Raw genomic sequence first — 21,543 nt, 5'->3', positions numbered from 1 at the left:
TTATTCTGCCATTTTTATTATTCTGCATTGTTCACTCTGCTTCTGCTTATCACAAGGGAAGGCAATGCGGAACATCCACTCCTCTCTTCCTTCTGATATTTCTTCAGGCATTCCCCGTGAGCTTTCCCAACACATTTTTATTGCACCCAATGGGGCTAGAATCACCCCAGCACCTCAAGATGCACCTGCCAAAAATCTACCTTTGACTCAACAATTAAAGGTGTAAGAACCTGTCCTCCTTCACACCTGATCACCCACAAAGAGTGGTTTTGGCAAGCAATGTCATGTTGGCACAACTATCTTATTCTTACTTCTAAAGGGGACTCGACAGTGTCCCTTTATATAAAGGTCATTTACTCAAACAAAAGGCAGAGAAAGAGGGAAATGGCCCAACATGAGTCTAGCAGGCTTCGCAAACTGCTCATTTCAGTGACCATAAGGAGATGAGCATTCAGGATAGCAGGACAGCCAGCATTAATAAGCATTCTGCTAGGATTCCTACCCCAGCTGAAAGTTGCTCACCCTAATAAATTGAGACATATTTTTCTGCCTTTAACTTTTTTTTAAAAAAAATCACCTTTGCTTACAAAGAACGATCCATCACTACCACAATCTTGGGCATCAAGTGAAGCTAAGATAAATGCTGTTTTTCACTATCCAAACATGTACAGTGGATGCTCGGGTTGTGAACGTGATCTGTGCAGGATACACGTTCGCAACCTACAACATCCGCAACCCGCAGCGGCACGTCTGCGCATGCGCAGGTTGCAATTCGGGTCTTCTGCGCATGTGCAAAGCACGATTTAACGCTTCTGCTCATCCACCGAAACCTGGAAGTAACCCATTAATTAATTTTATAACGAATGATTTTAGACTGTGTTTATGCTGTACTTTTGTACTGTTTTATTGTTGTTAGCCGCCCTGAGCCCGGCTTCGGCTGGGGAGGGCGGGATATAAATAAAATTTATTATTATTATTATTATTATTATTATTCCGGTACTTCCAGGTTTCGGCGGTCCGCAACCCGAAAAAACGCAACCTGAAGCATCTGTAACCCAAGGAAAGACTGTATTTGTCTTCAAGTGGTTAAGCCAAGGCCTGTAACTGGAACATGACCTGAGCTAAGGTAGAATTCACAAGCAGAACCAACAACTGCCTGTTGGAGAAAGAAAAGGGGGGAAGGAGAAAAAGAAAGAGAGTGTCAGAAAAAGAGAAGGAGAGAGAAGGAAGGAAGGAAGGATGGGAAATAAAACAATACATAATGGGGAAAACAAAAGTGGTTTCCACATTGCAGTGCAAGTTTGAATCACGGAAATCTGGAAAATTTTGATCAATTTGTTATTTTATTACATTTGAGTTCCAGCTCCAAGGGTCTTTTGGCAGTTTCCTCACTGCAAAAAGTGAGGTTACAGGGAACCAGGCAGAGGGCCTTATTGGTGTTTGCGTCCACCTTTCAGAAAGCCCTCCCATCAGATGTCAAGGAAATAAACATTTACCTGGCTTTTAGGAGACACCTGAAGGCAGCCCTGTACAGGGAGGTTTTAAATGTTTGATGTTTTATTGTGTTTTTAATACGTTGTTGGAAGAGTGGCTGGGGCAACCCAGTCAGATGGGTGGCATATTAATAATAAAATGATTCCAATTCATATTTGCACCCTCCCAGGTGGTGTACACAAGAGTCACCCACTTTTTTAGCACAACACTGCGAGGTAGGCCCAGTCAAGCAGAGAGTGCCTTCTGCACCCACCTGGCACTCTGACCACTGCACTACACTGTGCAGCCGAGGGAGCCACTACACTGGCATTGTTGGCATACAACCAAGGAAGCGGGGGCAATTGGCAGGCCCCCAGCTGGCTCCATCCCACTGGCCGGTGTCCCGGACGAACTCCAGTCCTTGGTGCAGCATGAATCAGCAACCTGAACTTCAAAAGCTAGGGCATGCTCTATTTAGCAGAGGTAACACTATGCAACAGAAGTAGCAGGAGAGGCTGTGTGAGCATATTTACAAGCAGTTTATTCAGCATACATCAGGATATAAGGAAAACATGTCCGATCTCCTTCGTGTCCAACGCAAGACAGCTTAAGCAAAAGCTATACACAAAACAGAAGTTCCCAGCAAGCTGTGCTGGAGTGTAAACAGGCACGTGACATACAACAGTTCCACACGTCTGTTCTTAAGGTGGAATGGAATATCCCAACAGGCATAACTCACTGACCCCCACATAGGAGAATCCATCCAACAGCCTGAGTTTCTGGGTGGCCACGGCCGCTTCAAAAAAAAACCCATCTGAAACAGGAACACTGGCACTTCTTCTCAAGAAATAAGCCACATCCTGATGGAGAAACCCTGCCCTCTGCAAGCACCTTCAGCCTGCCGCAGTGCCTGCTAGCTGATAGTTTCTTCCACAGCTTTGGAATGTGCTTGAACAATGACGACAATCAATCCCTGACAGTTTCGCACTCTCAGTGTGAAGCAGAGAGGGTCTACGAGACACCGATAGCACGTGTTGCTTTTTTGCAACATAGGTTGGGGGCTCAAACAGCTGAGAACGCATCTCAGCACTGCATTCCAGGACGAGTACAAAAGGAATGTCATCAGGGCATATGAAACCTTGACCCTGCGCTTTGACCCACAACTGTGTGTGAGAGTGAGAGAGACGAACAGAGAGTTCACGCACTCAGAGGCTTCCATGCTTGCTTTGATGAATGGAAGCCTGCTTGGAGCACATCCTCCCTTCCACAGAACTGAATAGTGAAGGGCCTATACAGGAAAGAGCTTCGGTGCCTGCAAAGGATGGCTGCATTGGGGCAAGTGACTGGACACCCAGGTCTGGAATAGCTCAGTTGATGGAGCCTGAGATTTGTAATCTCAGGTCATGAGTTCAAGCCCCAGGTTGAGCCAAAAAATCCCACATTGCAGGAGGTTGGACTAGATGACCATTGTAGTCCCCTCCAACTCTACAATTCTGGAATTCTAGATGGGCTATGGGCCTGATCCAGCAGGCTTTTCTTATGTTCTCCAATGGACACCACCTCTCCACAATCTCAGGTGAAGTCTTTCTCACCAGCTGCCCTCAGATATACAGTGGAACCTCGGGTTGCGGACATAATCCATGATGGAGGCACGTCCGCAACTCGCAACATTCACATCCTGAAGCACCGTGTCTGCGCAGGTGCCAGTGCAATTCAGCGCTTCTGCCCATGCGCAATTTAGCACTTCTGCGCAGGTGCCAGCGGCGAAACCCAGAAGTAACCTGTTCCAGTACTTCCGGGTTTCCCGTGGTCCGTAACCCGAAAATATGTAACCTGAAGCATCTGTAACATGAGGTATGACTGTACTATTAACTGGAGACTGAGACCGAGACTTTTTGCATGTGCCACATGAACTAAACTAATGCTCCTCTCCTACATTCTGTTGCTGTGCATACCACCCCATCAACAGGAGCCATTACACTAGTCTGCTGATCTGGCAGCCTTGCCTGTGCTTAAGTTCCATTTTTGTTTTGCTCTCTCCCAAGGGTGGTCGGGTGACAACAGTTAAAAATAACAAAACACACTTGCAAAATCCCACAGCTGCTTGGTCCTGACTGTTGAATACCCAAAAGGAGGGTCACACAGCTCTTCCAAAAAGTGCTCAGGCTCAGACCTGGTTGGACCTCTAGAGGGAGGAAGTTCTATAGTTGTGGAGTGCTGTTGCTGTTTGAATTTGACACATGGGTGATAATAACCTTATGGACTTTCACAGCCACAATGCAAAGGGAACAAGGCAGTCCCCAAACAGCTGAGGCTTTTTAGAGCTAAAACTAACAGCTCCAGTTGTAGAAGGAAGACAATGAGGAAATGGTACATATGCTGTAGTGCTAATACCCTTTCCAAGAGGACCAGGCCACCCTCATTCGTTCCTTAATAGCTTCCAGATTGGATTAATTGCTGTAATGTGCCCTATGCAAAACTGTCTTTGAAACGTACTGAGAAAACTTCAGTGGGTTCAAAACTCAGGCACCACAGTATTAAGTACAGAGCACAAGATTCCATGTTATACCATCTCCGTTAGCTATCAATTTGTTTCTGCGTCCAACTCAAAATCTTGGATTTGATCTTTTAAGTCCGTAATGGGCCTGGGCCCGGGATACCTTAAGGACCACTCCCACCCATAGGTGCCTATTCAACCCATTATATCAGCAGCGGACACTCTTCAGTGTGTGCTTTCTCCATCTGAAGAATGGTGGGAGGGCACAAAGGAAAGGGCAATCTTGGTTGTACAGTTGGGCAGGGAATGTCCTCCCAGGGCAAGCCTGCTTAGTTATAGCTCTGTCGAGATGTAAGAACATGGCTCCAGCTGACACCAATCTGCATTTTGACTTTTGACTTCTGTGGGCATGCCATGACTTTTTCTGCTTTGCTGAGCATACAATCATAGAGTTGGTAGGTGACTTCGAAGGCCATCAAGCCCAACTCCCTGCAATGCAGGAATCATAGCTATTTTTATTTTATTTTATGAAAGTATTTCAATGGAACAAAGTAAAATAAAAATAAAAAGTGCATGAAGAGAAGAGGCAGGTATATTATATCACTATATATCCCTACAATTCCAATTCCATATATGCTTTTCTAGTATATAGGTATATAAGTGCTTTTATTATCCAAATATCACAGCTAAAGAATCCCTGAGAGATGCCCATCCGATTTTAGCAAACTGTTCTTCCGCAGGTTTCAATATGCGAACACTGATTTTTTAAAAACTGCTTTTTTTGAGAGGGGGTATCAATAATCAGGCAGAACTGTGGGTATTGATATCAAATAACAATTTCTTTTTTTAAAAAAATGTGGTCCACCCCAGCAAAGAAGTGAGCCGCTTATTCCGCAGTGCAGCGTTATTTGTTTATTTCGGTTTATTTCGATTATTTGTATAGTGCTTGGATCACAGTAGTGCCCAGACAGTCGTCAAGGGCAGCCCAACCGTGAAGTTGGAAAGGTCTGAATGGAAAGGTTATCCACACATACCTTTCCTTCTACGCTTTCCAGGCACGGTCCACGATTTAAAGCTCCGTGTCTGAGCATCCTTTCTTTTCCTCCAGAGCTTTCCCCATGAAAACCCCCACTTCATAGCTCAATTGGAACAAAGTCAACCTGCAGAAAACCCTAATAGCTGTTTGCTCCAATGAAGCTTTAAAGAGCAGATTTTTGCAAGAAAAGCTCTGGAGAGAAAAAAAGGTGGGCATTTGGACACAGAGCTTTAAAGCGTGGACCTGTGCCTCAAAAGAACATGGCAAAAGGTATGTGTGGCTAAACCCTGACTTGAAATATCATGCTTTAGAAGGATCTTCCTTTATAGCTTGCTTGCTTCCTCTGGTACCCAAGAAAAGTGTCATGAGACAAAGGTTCTTGAGAGCAGAAGCAGCAGCAAGGCCTACAAGGCCTACACAATCATTCAAGCCTAAGCCTGCTAACTGCTGTTATCAGCAAACTGCTAAGTCACTGTGACTCATGACTTATCTTGGGTGATGACTCGTTCTCCCTATAAAAGTAGCCAGTCTCTCTATGGGCCTCAGTCAGAGAGGCTGTATGGATTGTGTATGGAGTAGTCTGTGGAATAGTGTTGTTCTTGTTGCTATGTAAAGCTAAGGCAGACAGAGTGGCTCCAGGACTCTAGTAAATCAATAATAATAATAATAATAATAATAATAATAATATTTTTTATTTATATCTCGCCCTCCCCAGCCAAAGCCGGGCTCAGAGCGGCTAACAACAGTAAAAATAGCACAGTTTACGTAAAATCACAATCAATTACCGTATTTTTCGCCCCATAGGACGCACCGGCCCATAGGACGCATCAAGTTTTTGGGGGGGGGAAATAAAGAAAAAAAAATTTATTTTCCCCCCAGGCGCTTGTGGGGCCGGCAGCGGGGAGAAGCGCTCTTCTCCCCGCAGTCCGCCTTCAGACCAGGTCCGGGGACAGCAGGAAGACGTGCTGCGTCTCCCAGCTGTCCCCGGAGCTTGCGGGGCCGGCGGCGGGGTCTCCCCGCCGTCAGCCTCCAAACCACTTCGGGAGACAGCGGGATGGCGGCGTTCCGCCTCCCTCTGTCCCCCGACCTTGTGGGGCTGGCGCTGGGGCTCTCCTGAAGCCTGGAGAGCGAGAGGGGTCGGTGCGCACCGACCCCTCTTGCTCTCCAGGCTTCAGTGAAAGCCTGCATTCGCCCCATAGGACGCACGCACATTTCCCCTTCATTTTTGGAGGGGAAAAAGTGCGTCCTATAGAGCGAAAAATACGGTAATTGAAATACATTCTAAAATCAATTCATTCAGTAACTAAGACTATGCCTCTGTAAAGAGTCAGATAGCTGCTATGAGCACTCTGTGTATGCTCTTTAACTATGCTGTTTCTGAACAAGTTTATTTCCTTCAGTAAAGTTTAATTCTGTTTATAAAGAAGACCCTGTGTTGATTATTTCAGTTATTTCAGAACTGAAATAATCCAGTTCTATGCTTCCTCTCGCTTTCTGCATCACAGAAAACTTGAGGTCGCTTGTCTCCCAACACCACTACCACCACAAGCAAACGCAAATTTAACACCAGTGTCTACTGCCTTTCCCTTAAAGGTAAAGGGTAAAGGACCCCTGACCGTTAGGTCCAGTCGCGGACAACTCTGGGGTTGTGGCGCTCATCTCGCTTTACTGGCCGAGGGAGCTGACATACAGTTTCCGGGTCATGTGGCCAGCATGACTAAGCCGCTTCTGGCAAACCAGAGCAGCGTATGGAAATGCCGTTTACCTTCCCGCCGGAGTGGTACCTATTTATCTACTTGCACTTTGACGTGATTTCGAACTGCTAGGTTGGCAGGAGCAGGGACCGAGCAATGGGAGCTCACCCCGTTGCAGAGATTTGAACCGCCGACCTTCTGATCAGCAAGCCCTAGGCTCTGTGGTTTAGACCACCCTTGCCTTTCCCTTACAAACCCACAAAAAGCAGTGATGGAACTGATGCCAGGATCTCTGTCCAACTGCCTGCTCCTGAATGCATCCGGGATCAAGAGCCAGGTCATTAAAAGATGAAACACAGGAGAGAGAGAAAAAACACACAACAATAATAGAAAACCCCAAAGATGATGGAGGAGGGAATCGTGGGACTAAAGATTGCCGACAGATGGGTGAGGAGCTCAGCTCCTGAAGGAAGAAAGAGATGGGTTTGCACTGTCTTATCACGGACCGGCTGCTATTCCAACAAGCTCCCTGATAACATAGAGAGCTTAATCAAATATGCAAATGAGGTCCTATCTGGAGAACGATGGAACGGAAAATAAATGCAGAGATTGTGCTTTTGAAGGCGCAAGGAGGGGTGGAAGGTTTCCCCCACCCCTGTCTCATTCTGACAAAATTTGTTTTCAAAAGATTAAATGAAAGCAAAACTAATTAGGAGAATCACCCATAAGCCGGCTGCCTGTAAGTGGGGTCAGAAGGCGAGAGGCGCAGGAATGAAAGGCAAATGCAAAAGGCGCTGAAAATAGCGGAAGAAATTGAAGCAGAAGGGGGTGGGAAGGAGGCGACACACCACCAAATGCAAGATGAGAGTCGAGGGTTAGGCCGTTCATTGGGCGTGAATCGAGAGTTGGGCTGATTGAAAACATCCTAACTTTGCCATCCATTTGAAGGAAGGCTAGAGAACTAGTAGCTCATGGCACCCTTATATGGGGAAAGGAAGAGAGTCATTTATCTGAGCAATAAGTACAGTGGTACCTCTGGTCACATACTTAATTCGTTCCGGAGGTCCGTTCTTAACCTGAAACTGTTCTTAACCTGAAGCACCACTTTAGCTAATGGGGCCTCCTGCTGCCGCTGCGCCGCCAGAGCACGATTTCTGTTCTCTTCCTGAAGCAAAGTTCTTAACCTGAGACACTATTTCTGGGTTTATGAAGTCTGTAACCTGAAGCATATGTATCCCGAGGTATGAAGAAATCTGCCTTGCACTGAGTTAGACCGTTGGCCTCTCTAGCTTTGTACAGCCTGCACTGGCAGGCAGTGGCTCTTGAGTGCTTCAGACAAGAGTCTGTCCCATAGCTGTCAACTTTCAGATTTGAAAATAAGGGATCAGCAGCCTCACCTGTCCCGGGGACAGTCTACGGGATATCTAACAATCCAGGATAGCAGCGGGAAATGGCGCTGGAATAAGGGAATTTCCCACAAAAAAGGGGAAGGTTGACAGCTATGGTCTGTCCCCTGGAGAGGCCACCAGGGATTGAACCTAGAAACTTCTTGCAAGCAGAGTAGCTGCTCCACCACTGAGCTACAGCGGGGCTCTTCCTCTCCATGCCAAATAGCCGTGAAGCCATTTCTCATGCAGTCACAAGGACCGAAGGTATGGGCACGCAAAGATCCCTGTAGCACTTTTTAAATCAGCTCCAAGCAGAAAGGTCTCGAGCTTTTCAGGGCAGGGAAATGAAAGCACTTCTTCGTACGGCACCTAGTTAAACCGTAGAACGGGCTCCCACATGCGGCAGTGGTGGCCACCAACCTAAATGGCTTTAAAAGAGGATTATATGGATTCATGGATAAGAGGGCTATCGATGGCTACTAGGCAGAGTAGCTGTGCTCTTGTCTCCACACTTGGAAGCAGCAATGGGTACTAGATGCTGGAAACCACATGGGGGAAGAGTGTTCTTGCTCTTGAACCCTGCTTGTGGGCTTTCTGACCCACAGGCATCTGGTTGGCCACTGTGAGAAGGCCTCTCCTCCCAGAGGGGAGGGGTTGTGAGTGGGAGCAGCTTCCCACTGGGGTAAGGAGGCGTACTCCGCTCCCTGCTCCTGATTGCTTCTGCTGCCGCGGCCAAGCCTTCCAGCCGACCAATACGGCCGGCTGGTGGGCAGGGCTAGCCGCATTTAAACAGCCACAACACAATCTGCTCCCAGTCTGCTCCTGCTCATGGTTAGGCATTGGAATATGTGTGCTGTGTTGGAGGATTGGGTATGCGCCATCATCTACCCCTCCTCTTTTAGGTGTTCCGTTAAAGGAATCCGGCGGTCGTGGATCCTGTCCGATGCCCTGCTGGTGGCTAGGGCCATGGCACGACCCCCGGAGACGTCAAGGGGGAGCTTCCAGTTGTATTTGCATCAACAAGCTCCTCCCATTGGTTGTTAACCCTGATATGACTCCCGGCTGTGTGGGGTGGAGTCTGGTATTGCTGTTTCATCCAGTGCCTAAGCCAATACTACTCACATGCTGTAACCAATAAAAGTTGTGGCCTAATTTTGCCCATTAACCTAAAATAATGTGTCTTTGTGTCTTATTATACTCCTACGCGGGTGGCGGGTCCTTGACTCACAACAGGATGCTTGAATAGATGGGCCGTTTGTCTGATGCAGCAGGCTCTTGCAGTGTTCTTATGTACAGAATTGGCTGCCATCAGGGTATTGTCTGAGAGGGGGGAAATGGGGGGACAGGCTATGTAGGAAAAAGCAGGAGAGGATGGGAAAGTAATGCATCTCCCAGGCACAACTCCTTTTGCTCTAACTGACACACACACACACACACACACACACACACACACACCATTTCATATACCATTGTGGTAGACCTGCATTTCACAGAGACATGAATCACAGAATTCTGGAGTTGGAAGGGATCCCTGAGGGTCATCTAGTCCAACCCCCTGCAATGCAGGAATCTCAAGTAAAGCATCCATGGCAGATGGCCATCCCACCTCTGTTTAAAAACCTTGAAGAAAGCAGAGTGCACAACCTCCCAAGGGATACCGTTCCACTGTCAAACAGCTCTTATTGTCAGAAAGTTCTTCTTGGTTTTTCCTTGGAATCTCTTCACTTGTAACTTGAAGTCACTGGTTCGAGTCCCACCCTCCAGAGCAGGAGAAAACAAGCTTGTTCCATCCTCTATGTGACAGCCCTTGAGATATTGGAATATGGCTAACATATCTCCTTTCACAGTTACAGATAGGTAGCCGTGTTGGTCTGCCATAGTCAAAATAAAAAAAATCTTTCCAGTAGCACCTTTAAGACCAACTAAGTTAGTTCTTGGTATGAGCTTTCGTGTGCAAGCACACTTCTTCAGATACTCCTTTCAGTCTTCTCTCCGTGCTTGCCACTCCATACTAGCTATGAATGGCTAGTAAGCACCATTCAATTATGCATATCTTAGGAATCAAGGTGGATTTGATTTGATTTTTAAGCGGTGTGCAAAAATCCAGCCCTGAATTTCCATGCATCTCCCCACTTTTCTGCACCATGGTCTCAGGAGCCCATGTCAATTCTACTGTGCGAGATCCAGTCATCTATGCTCTCAGGAGCTGTGGGCAAGGAGCTGAAAGTGGGATTTCCACCCTACTTCGAGCTTGTGTTAATTCAGTCTTATTTTGACTGCTCAGATCTTTACAGCTGTTTGTTGTTGTGGGTAGCAAGGAAAGGGAAATGGACTTGTTTATTTCAAAACACATTCTCGGAGGAAAACACAGCCAAGGAACGAGCAGGACTGTCGTCATGTGTGGGCTTGGATAATTGGGCAGGATGCTTGCAGAATACCAAAGCAGCTTGATGGACAGGGAGACAGTTTTTTGTTTTTCCTATCAAAGTATTGTTATGAGGAGGAGAAATCCCTAGGCTTTATCTTTATGCCAGGAACTAAGTCCACTTCACTGTGGCCAAGAAAGGGAGCAGTCTTGAGAGATGAGACCAAGTGCCATTCAGTCTAGCATTCCATCTTCAGTAGCAGCTATAGCCACACAAGTCTGAGCAAAGTCAGCCGCATTATCTGCTACTCAGAGGCATACTGACTCTGAGCACACTGATTGGTTAACAGCCACCAAAAGGCCTGTTCCTCATTATTTTTCATATCTAAACTACTGTTCCTGATCATGTTTTATGGTGAGGAAATGCACAAGGTAATTGTGCACTGAGCTAAGAATGCATAACTGCTTTGCAGATTTGCTTCCTACAAAACACGATTAGGCCCTGTAGCTTAAATATGACAGTAATGGGGAACAGGACCTCTTTTATTTGGCCTGAGCGGGCCTGTTTCAATAGAATTCTAATATCTTGAGTGAGAAAGAGAATCATTTCTCTTTCTCCCCTTCCTTGCCCCATCTGTAATTTTGAAAACTATCATGTCCTCATTCCAAGCCCGTCATCTTTGTTCTAAATTAATCTCTCTTCTCCTTGCCATCTCCGCCTTCCTTTTTTTAATGGGGCTGGACTCTTGCGCTTTATCCGATGTTCTGATTTTAGAGGCATCTCAGCGTGTCATTGGAGATGCGGATCTTGTGACCATGGAATGAGATTTGTAAATGGAAGATCTAATCCCCTCCAGATCCAATCTCTACTTCAAAGACTGGCAGCACTTGGCTGCCGGTCGTGTTTCGTCAGCGGTGCTGTGCTGTGCATTTTTATTTGGCCAAAGAACAAGCTTCAGAGCAAGAGGGGGAACGTTCTTGTTGGAGCATCGTCCGGAAAGGAGATGAGGAGAGCCATGCCATTGTGCACTGCAGTGTCACTGCAGAAGCACGTTGGGAAATGTTCAGCTCAGTGGTGTCTTGTGATAGGCAGGGGCTGTGGATTCCCCACAAAGTCCTTAATGCCAGCATCATGAGGACCAAACATGAGGTGACAGCAGCAGACCTTTTCCTTCAAAGGGCAGAGGAAGGAAGCCAAGGTGAGCAAGGGTATGGAAACCTAGCCTTATGAAGAACAGTTGAGGGAACTGGGTATGTTTAGCCTGGGGGAAAAGGAGACTGAAACATGGGCATCTTCAAATATCTAAAGGGCTGTCACATGGAAGATGGAGCAAGCTTGTTTTCTCCGGCTCTAGAGGGTGGGACTCGAAGCAATGGCTTCAAGTTGCAGGAAAGGAGAATCCGACTTAAACATCAGGAAGAACTTTCTGACAGTAAGAGCTGTTTGACAGTGGAGCGGACTCCCTCAGGAGGTTGTGGACTCCTTCCTTGGATGTTTTTAAGCAGATCTGTCATGGATACTTCAGTTGAGATTCCTGCATTGCAGCAGAGGGTTGGACTGGATGAACTTTGGGGTCCCTTCCAACTCTCTGATTATATGATTTGCCCAGGAGAAGTTGGAATGTTTAACCTTTCCCTGCCTAGCCATTTCCCCTTCTGAACATTCTCTCATCCATCACTATTTCACCAGTTGAGTTGCCAGTATGTCTTTCCTTGTAAAGCAGGGAGCAGCTGTTGAGGGGAAAGTTACAGAGAAGACGCAGTGGGCTGGAGAAAAATTGAATGGTCTATCCTGCATGGTCACGCCTGCAAATGTTCCAGATGCCACTTCTCATCAGCAGGCAATATGGAGTAGTCAGGAATCTCTCATCTGCTGTTAAACACCTGGTTCCATTCCATAGCAACAAAAGCCCATGCTCCTAGCCTATGAAATAATCTCAGGTCAGAAAGAGCAGGGCAGCATCTTCGCTGTGGACAGGAGGGAGAAAACTGTTTAGTTCACATACGAAGTCAAGTCTATTCTCAAAACAATATATGAACCAAAATGCAGCCATTCCTCTGGATTTTGTCAGGTGGTTCTCCAGCCAAAATATGTATACATGTGTTATATTAAGGGAAATCCATTGCCCAAATGTGTGTATTAAAAATGTGTATATGAAAAATGCATCAAAGGGTGTGCATTAGGAGAAATTTGCATTAAAATGCAGGGGGGGAATCAGCAAGTGTGTTTTTTTTAGCAAATCACAAACTGGTGTGGAAATGTAGAGAACTGAAGACTGGGAACATGAAAAAGGAGGAGAAACAGGAATCAGCAGATTTGCCCATCCCTAACTGCTAACTAATGACTTTACAGAGGTGTAGCAGTTGTGTCCCATCCTACAAACTTCCTTGACAAAGGGTGAGAATCATTTTGCTCCCTTCTTCGCAGGGCTCTGGCACTTTGTCGATGTAATTGCAATCCAAAGAAGGAAACACTCTCACACTAAACCTTGCACCTCTTGGCCATCAGTAACAGAGTCTAATGGATGTTTTCCATTGATTTATAGGAGCTGAACACCCGAAGCAGCTCTTTTATGCAGGTTCGCATTGCTAATACAAACGCTACACTAAGCTTTTCTCAAGTCATCTCCGCGGAGTGCGCCCTAATGGTCAGGCAGGATAATTCATTATCGGCACGTCTTACAAGTTGTCATCTCAACCATCACATAGAAGCTTCTTCTTCTGCGATGCAACTGGCAGCTCTATGGCTCCATATATCAATACTGCATGACAGTCCAAGGCAGGGGGGAGGGAGAACTCCTTGAAGACAAATATTCCAAAGCCAACTGGAACAGGAGGGAGGTAATTACTAGGAATGGGATTTGCCCTAGACACTACCCATCTATATATATCATAGGCAAGGTGCCACAATATCATTAACAACCACAGGTGTCCAAGACACCTCATAGCATTGCATTGGAAGGTAAACTCACAGATGACAGATGTTCACTCCAAACTTTTAAGACAGCGTTGAAACCTAACAAGTCCTTTGCCCTGCAGTATTTCACATTTCCTCTTGGAAATCCCACTCCATCCTACGCCTCGTTCTCTGTTCTATCTGTCTTTCCCCTTTTCCTTTGTCGTCTTGGTTACGTGGCCAGGCTCCTGATATGCTGCTCATTTTCATTTTAATAATACACTCTTGTAAAGCACAATATTTTACTTCAATTGCATGTGTCACTGGGAAAAAAATCCTTTGACGTGGATGACATTTGTATATCAACCAACTGGTGCTGCTTTATGATTCCAGGTACTTTGCAAGAGTTTCACGAATCGGATGTCTCGGAAGCCTGAAATATGATCTGTATCATCTTTTATATGAACGTATAAACAACAAACATCAATCAATTCTGAAACTGCATGAGGGAAAAGGAGGCGAGAAAAGTTTTCCTAACTGCTGTCTAAATTCCTTAGCAACAAGCCAGCAGGTAGAATGGACTCACATCACAAGGAAAACACATCACAAGAGGATGATGGTGGTAATGATTTATTCAGCACTTTAGAATGTCCAAGTGCCCATATCTTGTTGCAATTCTTACAAGAGCCCAGTAAGAAAGGCCAAGATTTCTGTCTCTACATTTGCTTGCCAAAGGCCACCTAATGAACTCATTCTCAGGCAAGATTCAACCATGGGTGTCCTACCAATGGTACCATGTGGTATGGGAAACAGCCTTACTAGAAAAATTAACCAATAAACTGAAACTGACACGGGGACAAATAGAAGAAGACGCCTTCACGCCGGTATGGCTCCCCTTTATCACATACACAGCCCAACAAGACAACAACAAGAATCCACCAACAGCATATGAATAAATATGGCTAACCTGATTCAAAAACACCCATCCACCCCACTCACACATGACAACACAGTTCACCACAGACAATCACAAACAAGCAACCACACCATAGGCCAACCCCAACTTCTCTCACCACCAAAGGAACACAAGCAAATAGCAAGGAAAACCCGCACAAACGATGCTGACACAAAACCCCACACATACATTAAGTAAAATAGAAACATTGCCACCTGACGCCACCCACCACGGCCCCCTCCACCTCTTCCCCCATTTTCTTCCTAATGTAACACTAATGTCTCATTAAATGAAACTGACCTGTAGAAAATGTAACTTGAAAAAAGAGACATTGCACATACAATGGATGCTTGGGTTGCGAACGTGATCCATGCGGGATGCACATTCGCAACCCGCTGCATTTGCAACCCGCAGCGTTCACAACCCGCAACGGCGCATCTTTGTGCAGGTTGCAATTTGGTGCTTCTGCGCATGTGCAAAGTGCGATTTAGCGCTTCTGTGCATGCGAGACCACCAAAACCCGGAAGTAACCTATTACGGTACTTCCGGGTTTTGGCGGGTCCGTAACCCCCAAAAAACCCCGTATGGGACAGCTGCACATCCCTGCATTGCAAGAGGTTGAACTAGATGACCCTCAAGGTCGCTTCCAGCTCTACAATTCTGTGATTCTATGATCTATATGCCGCCTTTCAGCCCAAAAGGCTCCCAAGGCACCTCTCAAGAATAAACAATTACGTAAAGGTAAAGGTAAGGTAAAGGTAAAGGGACCCCTGACCATTAGGTCCAGTCGTGGCTGACTCTGGGGTTGCGGCGCTCATCTCACTTTATTGGCCGAGGGAGCCGGCGTACAGCTTCCGGGTCATGTGGCTAGCATAACTAAGCCACTTCTGGCGAACCAGAGCAGCGCACGGAAACGCCGTTTACCTTCCCGCCGGAGTGGTACCTATTTATCTACTTGCACTTTGACGTGCTTTCGAACTGCTTGGTGGGCAGGAGCAGGGACCGAGCAACGGGAGCTCACCCCGTCATGGGGATTCGAACCGCTGACCTTCTGATCGGCAAGTCCTAGGCTCTGTGGTTTACCCCACAGCGCCACCCGTGTCCCTCAAACAGATACATACAAATACAATAATGTGAACGTGAACAACGCAAGTGATAGAAATCCAAAACATTTCCTGCACTCGTTCCAGCAAAGTCTGTATTAATATTATTTTTGCTTCATCCTTCTTAGGCAACAACTAATATAACCCCACCACAAAGTATTTCGGCTCCCTCTACACATCAAATGTGGATGCCAATTTGATGGTCTTATGTCTGGAATAGCAATGAGCACAGCTAGGAGGTCTTTTTTCCTTTTCTTTTTACACCTTCGTGCTGCGAAAGGGCTGCAGCTTGATTGGGAAGAGGGCGGAGAGGAAGAAAAAAGCTTCAAAACCAGAAAGGACCCCTTCATCCTTTTTATTATTTCTTTATCAGAGAGAGAAGACAAGCACGGAGACCAAAACTTTCAGATCTGTCGGAAGCATCTGTGTGGAATTATTTGTTGCTTATAACACTCACCCCCCCCCCATGCAGTCCCTGCAAGCAAAAGCCCCTATATATGAAAGGGAAATAGAAAGGCATATAGTGCTTTTAATGCTGAGCAAAAAAGATGGGGTGGGGGTGTCAGAGGGAGAAACAAGCAAACCACTACTGATACTGCCCACTCAAGAATTTAGTAACTCCAAAATTCAGAGAAAATGAATAGAAACAGAATCTAACAGGGCTGACATCTCAATGTTACACAAGCGCATTTTCCATGCTACCATGGAATTGGGGTTTTCAGTCATAAAATGAAAAGACAAAACTCCCAGTTCTAACCCACGATAACCCATAATCTAAGCCGGGGTGGACAACCTGCTTTGACCTCCAGATATTGATGGATTCCAGCTTCCCTCTGCCCCAGCCAACACAGCCAATGGTCAAAGATGATGGAAGTTTTAGTCCAACAATAGGACCACAGGTCACCTGCCCTTGCTCTAAAGCCCTCCTCAACCTGTCTTCACCTTCCACACCTAGAGAGGCATGTACAAAAATGAAGGCTCTTGTGTGCAGGACTCTCTGCCTTTAAATAGCCTCCTGGCCTATTCTCTCTCCCACTTTAAGAAAGTATTAAAAAGGCATTGTTTTGTCATTTGCTTTCTCGCTTGATTTGGCATTGCCCCCTATTTCCAGGTTAACTTCTGCATTCTTTTTGCTCTTTTTGCACTCTGTCACTCTCTCACAAAATAGGCAAATCCCCCCCTCCCAATCTCTCCAACTCCCTTGTCCTTTTGCATCAATCTTTTCTTCTTCTTCATTGTGAGCCTGAGTGTAGGGATATCATGAGTTGCATCCAACTAAGTTCTACTCAGAGAAGACCCATTGAAATGAATGAACCTAAGTTAGTCATGTTCATTATCAACTTCAAAGATTAAGACTAGCACAGGATACATAAACACACCACATACACAATAAATGAATAAAAGGAGATTCACCATATTTAAGTTCAGAACTTGCTGGCTTTGACATGCATTACCATTAGGTCTTTTTAGTTTTCTTTTCTTTTCTTTTTAACAGTAACCACAGTAACCACAGTGAGCTGATCAGCGATAATGAGTTTTAACCTCATGCAACTTGCAACTTAGAGCGGGCAGTTGCTCCTCCCCTGCCCTCATTAAATGGTACCACCGCTGCTGACATCACCATCCTGAGGACCAAAACCCAGGAAGGGTCAAGTCAATCACTAGGAGCAGTGTAGAAATGCAGTATTGCTCGTGGAGAGCAGCGACATCATGAATATGGATTTCAGACTTTATGTCATGCTTGGGGAAAATAATCCGATCTAAAGTCCAAATGATCTCCATCCAAGGAGAAGGTTCATTCTACAGTTCCTTTTTTAAAAAACTGTTTTAAGGAAAAGACAGCCATTTAATCATTCATCACTAGAAAATTTCAACATTCAAAAAGACCCAGTAAGTTAGCAAAGGTACAACATTCCACAAGAAGGCAAGTATCTCCTCTTCCGAGAACAGAATACGTGCGTAGACAGTTAAACCACCAGGCAGAACATACCAAGCCAATCTCTCTCCACTGGAAGGTCACCTCCAATGGATCTTGAGAGACAATCAAAACACCTGCCAAAAACTCAGAGTTAAATGCCTCCTTCAGCCTTTGCTTTGGCTCCAGAATACAAATACTGATGGCCCCACATGATAAATTGGAATTGATGTAATAGAGGAAAGCCGCAGCAAAGACAAGGGTGAGCTTCCCATTTTCTTGGATGGTGCCCAAGGGAGATCAGACCCTGAGGAAAGGACGCCTATTTATATCCAGTCCCTGGTGGCAACCCAGTAAATACAATCAACAAAGAGTTCTGTGACACTTCCAAGACTAACAAATTTATCGAGGCATAAAACTTTTGTAGGACAGAGTATGTGTTCTACTCTGAGGCTCTGGCCCAGAACAGCTTGTGCTAAAATCAATTTGTTAAGAAGCCTTTAAGGTGCCACAGAACTCACAATTTTTATTTTTGCTGCAAAGGATTAATATAATCACCCCTCTGGAATATGTCACTGGTCAACAGAACACTTAACATGACTTCCTTTTCATACATTGGAAGGAATGGGAATAAAGACTACTTTCCACAAAGCCACCAGTAACTTCTGCGACAGATTAAACTCAGCCATTCCACCACATCATGCAATACACAAGCTGGCTTTAAGAAATCATCTTTATCGTACTTCCAAATGCTAATGGACATCCTAGGGCAGTAGCCTTCAGCTTTTCCAAGCCGAGGAACCACCTTTAACATGCATTTGGTGAGACATTTCTTAATTTTCTTTTACCATATTGGTATGGTGATAGTCCTGCTGTTGTGATCTTAGATCAGGTTGTGACCTAGTTGTGATCCCTGATCCGCGAACTGAAAACCTGTTGTCCTAAAATACGTTCCACTCAACAGATTGCAGAATTGTTGTGCTAATTTGCTTTGGCTTAGGCCTGTTCCCAGATAACTGCTCTCTCTTCCTTCACACAGGCCAAACTTTGGCAGAAATAGCCCTCAGATAACATAAACCTACGCATCCATACCATTTCACAAGTCTTCTTTGCTACGGACCACATCAAGTTAAGAAAAGCCAGGCCTACCTTTTTCAGCTTGCCACTCTTGGTGCCCACGAAAGCCAGGGAGTGGTTCTTATAGACATAAGCAATGACGGACGTCATCCTGTCCTTGTCTTCTGTTAAGACGGGGAGTCCTCGTACCATTTCAGATACTCCGAGTGGGGCATTCATATCCAGGCCACAGAAATTATCATCAATTGTTAACAGCTGCAATGAAAGGAAGAATGAGAGAGAGAATCTCTGTTAAGGGGACAGGTTGATCTGCTGTGGGAAGCAAAGAACCTTTCTAATTTCTCAAATATTTTGCAAGTGGGCAGTGAACAACAGGAATTGTTTTGATGGCCACAACTGAAGCTAGCCTTTCTCTTAAAAAGAGCACTGAGCAATACGGTGGTGCCTATCAGAAAGGTTAGGTCTCAGTTTGTGGAATGCAGGTGGCGCTGTGGGTTAAACCACAGAGCCTAGGACTTGCTGATCAGAAGGTCGGTGGTTTGAATCCCCGTGACGGGGTGAGCTCCCGTTACTCGGTCCCTGCTCCTGCCCACCTAGCAGTTTGAAAGCACATCAAGTGCAAGTAGATAAATAGGTACCACTCCGGCGGGAAGGTAAACAGCGTTTCCATGTGCTGCTCTGGTTCACCAGAAGCGACTTAGTCATGCTGGCCACATGACCCGGAAGCTGTACGCCGGCTCCCTCGGCCAATAAAGCGAGATGAGCGCCGCAACCCCAGAGTCGGCCACGACTGGACCTAATGGTCAGGGGTCCCTTTACCTTTACCTTTATATATGTTGGAAGCTGCCCAGAGTGGCTGGAGCAACCCACTCAGATGGGGAGGGTATATTATTATTATTATTATTAATATTATTAATATTATCCATATTTTCATCGAGGGATGCTGCAGCTGTCAAGGGAGAAGGAGCAGAATGCTAGCTTTGCTCCTGGATCTGTGGTTCAACACATCCCCTGCAGCTCTGCATCCTGACATCGGCAGCTGAGTCCTCTTGCTGACATCACAGGGGATCTCTTGGCATGAGATGCCAGACAAGGATTAAAGCCATATCCTTTTTCCCTCCTCCTGATTCTGCATGCACTTGGAAGCAGATTGGCAGCACAGTGCGGAGTCCAGGTGCCAAAGAAGCCTGAGCCATTGCCTAGCAATGGCTGGAATGAGCCTCAACTGTCCTTTAAACATCTGCTTTAAAATGTACCTCTCCAGATAATTGCGATCACAGCCAAATCCACATTTTGGGAGAAGTCCTAGCTGAAGGATTAGCACCTCCTCCTGCCGTCCCTCCTCGCTTTCACTTTGGCAGTCCGTCTACCCCTACGTCAGAGCTTAGCCAGGCCTCTTGGAAAGGGAGACCTATTACTGAATCCTACAAAAGCCCCTGCCTCAGGGACTGGGGCTGCCACTGGCCGGCTGTAAATCTGTGATCAGCTCGCTTTATTCCTTCAGTTACTTGGGGAACTATAATTCGCTCATTTGATCGCTGTGCTTCTTCCAACATCAAACATCGCCTTGCGGAGAATAAAAGAGGCAGGGTGGACTGTTGAGATCATCTATTAGTTCAACCTCTAGCCAATGTTGGTCCTACTCAAAGGAGACTCACTGAAATGAATGCACATTTATTAAGGAGTTGTTGGACTAGGTGACCCTCATAGTCCCTTCCAACTCTATGGTCCTGTAATTCTATGGCTCTAATTAGGTCTATTAATTCAGTTGGTCTACTCTGAGTAAAATGTGGTTGGATACAACCCTGGATCTGCAATGCAGGATGCAACTCACTCATAGAATCATAGAACTGCAGAGTTGGAAGAGACCACTACAGTCATCTAGTCCAACTCCCTGCCCTGCACACTAATTACATAATTCTTCATTTGCCTGTGCAATTTCATTTTGTTAATTATTTGCTGAGAATTTCATTGTGCAACTTTTCTTGTGTCCATCCTTTAAGTGGGGTGGACACAAGACTTTTTTAAAACAGGCAGCAACCATTTTAGGCGCAACTGCGCATGTGCGCATCGCTCCAAACCCGAAAGTGACCCGAAAATGTCACAGAAACATCACTAAAAAGGGTGGGGGGAATGGGGCACTGCGTAAATTGGGAGTTGGCTGTATACTATAGTCATACCTCGGGTTACAGACACTTCAGGTTGCGTTTTTTCAGGTTGCAGACCGCTGAAACCCAGAAATACCGGAACGGGTTACTTCCGGGTTTCGGCGGTCGCGCATGCACAGAAGCGCTAAATCGCACTTTGCTCATGCACAGACGTGCCGAATCGTAACCCATGTGTGTGCAGACGTGCCATTGCGGGTTGCGGATACTGCGGGTTGCGAACGTGCATTCCACAAGGATCACGTTCGCAACCCGAGCGTCCACTGTACCGGGTGATTATTTTAGTGTTTTAGTTTATTGCTGTTTTTAAACTGGCTGCCACACTCTGCCTACAGAGAAATCACTGACAATTAATTTGGCAGTCAACCAATGCTTCCATCCTGCCAGCCCATGGAATCGTCAGGTGACCTCAGAGAGCCAATCCCACACTGCTGCCTCTTCCATAGCCCCAAGGTCTGCACATTCTCTCAGTTTGGGCAGTTCATTGCTGAGAGAAGATGTTGAAGTATTCCCATATGCTTCTGAGTTACTTCTCTGCCTACCCGCTCATCTTTTCACTCAGGGTACTTGCCACCTCTTCATGGAAAGGACTTGGATCCTGGCACCCAACAGTTTGTTTATTTTAATAGCATTTATTCAAAGGTTACACTACAGCTTTGACCGCTGCTGTAATATCACAGAATGATCACTCCAGTCCTCAATCCCACATCACTGTCATGTTGGCTTGCTGAATATCCTCACTTGTAACCCAGCTACCAATCAGGTGGGCTAGACATTTTCAAACAATATATCCCCTCCACAGACACGTCTGTGATGATGATGATGGCATTAAAATATCCTGTCTGTCCTTCTTCAATAAAAGAGAAAAAGGGAGACCAGGTCATGTCAAAGGTGGTTTTTTGTGTGCTTTTTTGGAAATGCCTTTGATTAGTCACCGATGGTATGTGAGACATTCTGATGTTATCAATTCAAGCCTCTG

At 45.9% G+C, this 21,543-nt stretch overlaps 1 protein-coding gene across 1 annotated transcript in view; it reads right to left on the bottom strand.

Annotated features, from left to right (window-relative positions):
- Nucleotides 1-21,543, bottom strand: part of PLXNA4 (plexin A4) — a 609,453-nt gene that overhangs the window by 520,899 nt on the left and 67,011 nt on the right. Inside the window, exon 3 of the mRNA XM_081022606.1 lies at nt 18,472-18,654. Coding sequence (XP_080878732.1) covers nt 18,472-18,654 — 183 coding nt within the window. The remainder of the gene's footprint in view (nt 1-18,471; nt 18,655-21,543) is intronic.

The sequence above is a fragment of the Podarcis pityusensis genome (assembly GCF_964106645.2).
Source record: "Podarcis pityusensis genome assembly, chromosome: 10".
Lineage (NCBI taxonomy): Eukaryota > Metazoa > Chordata > Lepidosauria > Squamata > Lacertidae > Podarcis > Podarcis pityusensis.
This window is presented reverse-complemented; position numbering and strand designations above follow the sequence as displayed.